The sequence below is a fragment of the Primulina eburnea genome, chromosome 13 (assembly GCF_022965805.1).
Source record: "Primulina eburnea isolate SZY01 chromosome 13, ASM2296580v1, whole genome shotgun sequence".
Lineage (NCBI taxonomy): Eukaryota > Viridiplantae > Streptophyta > Magnoliopsida > Lamiales > Gesneriaceae > Primulina > Primulina eburnea.
Window position 1 is genome coordinate 26,926,206 of NC_133113.1, and position 6,026 is coordinate 26,932,231.

General features: G+C 36.8%; 1 protein-coding gene across 1 annotated transcript; it reads right to left on the reverse strand.

Annotated features, from left to right (window-relative positions):
• Positions 1 to 1,345: 1,345 nt before the first annotated feature.
• Positions 1,346 to 5,727, reverse strand: LOC140809710 (uncharacterized). The gene is made up of 10 exons (XM_073167420.1): positions 4,958 to 5,727; positions 4,548 to 4,675; positions 4,405 to 4,467; positions 4,233 to 4,322; positions 3,944 to 4,109; positions 3,649 to 3,838; positions 2,701 to 3,545; positions 2,003 to 2,614; positions 1,656 to 1,721; positions 1,346 to 1,563 (listed from the first exon to the last, which is right to left on the reverse strand). The coding sequence occupies exons 1-10, from the start codon at positions 5,486 to 5,488 to the stop codon at positions 1,459 to 1,461; spliced, it is 2,796 nt and encodes a 931-aa protein (XP_073023521.1). The 5' UTR covers positions 5,489 to 5,727; the 3' UTR covers positions 1,346 to 1,458.
• Between the last annotated feature and the right edge of the window lie 299 nt (positions 5,728 to 6,026).

The window sequence follows — 6,026 nt, forward strand, 5'->3', positions numbered from 1 at the left end:
GGAAGCAGAAACTAGTTCTTCTCAGTGGAACCATTCAGTTCTCATACTTCAAATGAGTTGCAATCTATATACCTATGGATATTTGAAAAGTTTTCCAAGTATGGACGGATACATATCTGGTAATTTCACATTTTCTTCTCTTTTTTCATTATAATATTTAATTATGTCATATTTCATTCTTTTCATTTTTTTTAAAAAATTGTGGAGACTTGAAAAGTTTTCCAATTGTGAACAGACCTAATTACCCTTTAACATATTAACTTATTTCAATTATCTAATTACATATGTTGTAATTTTATATTTAGTCTATTAATTAATAATTAATACCAATTAACCACTTCTTATGGATATGATTTTGTGCTTTTGACTTTTTTTCCTTCTCTTTTTTTTTTTCATTCTATTTCATTTTTTTTAAAATTATTTCATTCTATATATATATATATATATATATATAAATGTGTGTATGTGTTTACTTAATTTCATTATCAAGTAACATATCTGATAATTTACCACTATATACCTGTAAAATTGTGGATGCTTGAATTTTTTTAATTTCAACAAAATCATCTATTATTATCACCTATATAAAAAAGCCAATATTAATTATTGTCAAATTGTCATTTATGACCTTTGGTGTGTGTTTTATATGAGTTCATGTAAATAGTGTGTGGACAATAAGGCTCAAGATGGTCAAAATTTCATAATTTAATTATTAATTAATATTAATATTTCTTTCTTGAGAATGTGAATCATCAATCAAAATTTCATCATGTTACTTTGTTATTGTGAATCAATTATATAGTTTAATCCTATGTTGTTGCCCACATCGAGACACAAGCCATAAAGATAATATATTCCAACCAATGGCTCGTTTCCTAATTGTGCGATGAAATAAAACTGCATGCACACAATTAAGATAAATACAAGTACATAATATTAATGCTGAGATGAAATTAATTTATTGAAAATTAAATTCTTTACATTTTTTTCATATTGGAATTATAATTATGAATTAAATTTTCAATTATATATGTAATCCATCTAAAAAAAATTGTTATATTAGTGTGTGTGTGTGTATATATATGTGCTATCATATCTAGTTTGAAGTTTGTACCTTATTATATCTAGGCAAAAATTTGTGTGAGACGATCTCATAAGTCGTATTTTGTGAGACAGATCTCTTATCTGAGTCATCCATGAAAAATGATTACTTCGTGAGAACGTCTCACAAGAGACCTACTCTTATATCTAAGTTATGATTTATCATGTTAAAATTGTTTGTTTGTAATCAAATAAAATTGTACAAACGTTTCCGCTAATGATAGTAATTATGACGATATTATAATTCTGTCCCACAGTTCTAATGGTTATATTTATTTTTGCTGTTTGGTCCTAATCTACTACGTTAATTATCCTACAGTTTCTGTCTTGCATTAATTAAATTTATACATTGTTGTATCATGATGCCAATGATGTCCAGAAATGCGCCATGCATAAGCTTGTTGGAGTACCAATCGTGCGCGACCATAGCCACTTATCCTCCGTTCGTCGTAACTCTGCCAGCTGCGTGAAACATTGTTCAGCATACCAATTTTGTAGAGGTAAGTTGATTGAATAGAACCTGTTTTATGTGCAAGGATTGATGTTGTACTTACTCGGCCATCTCTCAACTCAAATATGACCGAATCATCAGAAAATGGGATTGGTCTTGTGGATGCTACCTGCGCAGAAACACAAATGGTGATGAGAATTAAATGGGTTAGAGAAGATGTAGTGACGCAAATGGGATGTTCTATGTTGCCTGGCCAGAACTTGTCCACAAGTCCAGGACTAGCCGGGCTTATTTCTTAAAAATTTCAAGCTTCTTCTTAAATTTTGTGGTTGGACAGTGGCAACGATCAAGATTCAACCTTTAGACTGTTTATTTGTGATGTCCGAGGATTCCATTTGACATGTCTAGTGAGAATGTGGACAAGTTAAGCTGGTGGTTTTATGCACTGACCTTTGGGTTACAATCTTTGTCACTGTCACCGTTTTCTTCGATCTTCTCAAGGATACCTGCAAATTCTTGACCATTATAAATCTCATACTTGTCTGATTTTCCTTCAACTTGTTTTTCCTTTTCATCACCCATGTATCCTGCATCAGGGAATCCGCAATCCTTCCAATTCCACTCCCCTTGATCCAAATATCTCAAGTAAACACTTCCATCTGAACCGGTTACAAACAGTTCACTCCCTCCAAAGCAAGGGCCAGTTGCTCCAACTAATGTCACATTTGTATAAGGAGTCCCATGTTCTATCCAGTTCCATCCGTCCGACGAACCCCATTGATACTCAACTAATCCACCATCTTCCGATAACATGAAAAGTGAGCCCCTGAGTGATGTTGGTGACGATCTCATGGCTGTTCCTGGTAATCTCGATAAAACCAAGTGCTGCGATTGGTAATGTTCATGCCACAATTCACTAACCTTGTTGTATTGGTATAACCGTCCATTTCCCCCTATAACAAACACGATGTTCTCCCTGAATCCCTCCTGGTCTACTATGCTCGCGATTTTCACGCTTGGAGGATTCTTGCAATCTTTCCACTTGTACTTTCTTAACGCGACCTGTATGATGAAAATACAAAGTTCGGTTACTAATGACTGCTGTTTGGGCTTAGTAGAATTCAACAGAATCATTGAAGTTTACGTACTGAGAATTGTAACAGTGTCCCACTTCTGCTGACAAAGAAAATGGCATCTTCTACTTTAGCTTTTGGTGTTAGTCCTGGTGTACTGTCCCACGGTGGACCACCGATTACTTGTCTGCCCTTCTTCATGGAAGTACAGTTAACCCATGCCAGATCATTGCTGGTTCTTTCCCTGATCAGCAAACTCCCATGCTCATCAACTAGAAACAAGCTTCCATTGTAGTTTCCCAGAACGCCTTCCATTGCAGTCGAATGTTCGTGCCTTAACCACAACCACACTTGTTCCGTATTCAGGTATTCAAATGTATGACCATTCTCTGTTATGACGAAAAACGACATTCCCCCTTGCATCAAACGGAGACGGAATTGTGTATTTATCCACTTATCTGGAAAATTATACTCTTCTCCTGGATTGGACGAGATACCATCAGATGTTGATGCACCAGGCAAAAGGTAATTCTGCTGTATTCTGCTGTCCTTTCTCCACCTAGAACTTGATCTTGGACTCGTTAATTCGTTGGTTTCATCTTTCGTGCCTACAATGCAATTTGAGGGTCCACGTTCTTCAGAGCAATATTCAGCATTCCACCCTTCGGTTTCAGGAGCATCCATCAATGACCATACATATTTGGGCAAAATCTTTCTCCGGGTACTAAATGGAGGGTTCGGGCCCAAATTTTCACCTCCAAGACCTGATAAATGAAGCTCTGCAAGCCTACCGTCATCTAGAGGAAAGACGATTCTTCCAGCTTGCAATTTCAACCCTGGAATACCTCTGGCAGCTTTTGCTTGTGAAGGGTGCTTATGATTTATCCAGTTTTCACCGATGTCTTGATCCTGAGAACTGCCTGATGAATCAATATCAAGATATGATTTTTAGGACCGTAACATGAGTTTTGCTTTATATGAATCTTGGAAACTTGAAAATACAGTGGATGAAATTTACATTACCTGGATTCTTTGGGATTTGATACTCAAAAACAAAACCTGCAGCGGTTGTAAGAAACAACAAATTCGTATTCTCAACAGATTCATCCTGGGAAATGCAAGTAATGGAGCTCAATGGATGACCTTTAGGATTCCCATGATGCACCCATTTCCACTTCCTCTGGTTCAGTCGTCTCTCAAACAACTCGCCTCCCTTTATATACATATAATATATGCGATTTTATCAAAAATTACACATAATATGAACGAAATATCAAAATTTTACATAATATGAAAGAAAACTTTCAGACAAAAGTACCTTAGTCAAGAGGAAGAGTGACACTGAATGAGGTCCAGATATTCCATGCAGGCTGCATGTCTTGAATGGTGCTAAGGAAACATCTTTTACTGATCCTTGACTGTGTATATGCTTCTTCCATGCAGGTTTTGACGTCTGATCATACTCATAAAGGTCTCCTGCAGCACTGTGACACGATGTGAACCCCGAGTTGATAGAGAAAAGAAACCATTTATCATGTTATAGTCTCAAGGAATCTATAACTGGCCTATTCTATACCATTCCTGAAGTAGGTAAAGTGCTCGCTCACCTCACAATGAAGAGAACTCCAGGTCTAATTGTAGCAGCATCTGTAATTGCAGCAACACTTGCTCCCGGGGGCCGTCCGTGATTCGTCCACCTGATTACATGAGAAAGACAACCAAGATGTTATCTAAACATTTTAGGGTCGAAATGAACTCTTAAATTGCCATCATTCTTACCTTGGAGGATCAACACCAAGAAGCTCTAGTAAGGCCCCATTTTTCGTGCAGAAAAAAATTCTCCTGAGGATAAAATAGCACAATCAAGATCAGATTATATTCACCGAATGTAAAGGTAGTGAAGTGATTTTGCCATTACTCACTCCCTGTCATTTGAAATAACTCCAGAAGAAAGTCGAATAGCAGGATCTTGATCTGTTACTTTACTTGTTTGATCAAATACTGGCATGAACTCAATCCAGATTGGCTGTGATTCTTCAGTTAGCATCATCTGAATACATTAAGAAGTGCTATTTTCATTACAATAGTTTAAAAATATAAGTTGTATTTACAAATTAACTCGCCCCTCGGATAAATTATTGAGTCCACCTTCATCATCATTCAGGATCAATCCAACCCACAAAAGTTAATCCCACTGCCAACCAGTTCTAATTTTCTTGCCACTCTTTTCAAAATAAGGGGATGGATAAATAGTAATTTTCATATTATTACTTTGATACACGTAACATAACTCAAAACAGGAATACGAAGAGGCCTTTTTGCAAAATCTTACCTGATACAGAATCCCTGATTCAGACAAAACAAGAATTGTCTGATTCACCATAAACACAGAAACTGCATATCCTGCAGAAACTGGCAAGTCATGAGGTGCAATCACCCACTGCAATCCATTCCAGAATCTCTCGTATATTGACCCGCTTGCCCCCGTTACCCAGACCGAAGTTTCGGACATTTTTGTCAAAGAAATTCTTTTTCTCACCTTCAGAGGCTCATAAGAATCTTTCTCCAAGATTTTTCCTTTACGATCATCCTTATCTTTCCTCTCCTTCACTGATTCTTGAATTGAATTCACGACTATGCAGTTATCATTAACACAAGAAACAAGTTCATAAGGCAGTTTAACCTCAACCCATGAGTTGGATTGTTCCTTAAACTCCCAGAATCTATCTGTTTTTTGCTCAAATTTTTGATCAGCTCTCTTGACATACTGACGAACAAAGGAAGAACCACAGTCAGAAAATACACCCAGGCTCAGAGATGAAATTACAACACAGATGAACTGTAGTGGGTGGAAAAGAGACATTGGATTTTTTGATCGACTAGTTTTGGCATAACTCCTCCTGAATATGATGCACAATAGGAATCGTGGAAAAGGGCATCGTTCTTTTGTGGGATTCTGTATGGGCCAGAGCAGAAGACTTGACTACAAAACCATTAAAAAGGACACTTTCAAGTACATAACTTGAAATACAAAATAATCAGGCACAGACCCTTTTAAGAACAAAGAAATTCATACAGATTTATGGGAAGAACCACGTATCTCCCTGAGGTGTTGGGGGCAGGTAGGGTGGGTGGGATCAGGTGGTCCACTTGCATGGTTAGGAACATAGAGCAGCAGCTACTAACCAGTACAGGTTCATAGACTAAACTACTACTCGAAATCAACCAATACCTTTTTGTCAAATCTCATCAACAACCAAGGTAACTTTTTTTATAAATGGGATCTAATTTTCTTAATCTTCTTGAATCATTAAGACATCAAACTGCTGATCTTGACTCCATTACACTCCTCTTAAATACGATCCCCACTTTTAAGAGGCTTTGCTTTCTCGTGCTTTTGA

Bases quoted from the DNA above. Each gene is read 5' to 3' on its own strand.
- LOC140809710 (XM_073167420.1), bottom strand. From the start codon at position 5,488: ATGTCTCTTTTCCACCCACTACAGTTCATCTGTGTTGTAATTTCATCT. The intron at 4,110-4,232 runs GTGAGCGAGCAC...ATCGTGTCACAG, and splicing joins GGAGTTCTCTTCATTGTGAG to TGCTGCAGGAGACCTTTATG. The intron at 3,839-3,943 runs GTACTTTTGTCT...ATGTATATAAAG, and splicing joins CACTCTTCCTCTTGACTAAG to GGAGGCGAGTTGTTTGAGAG.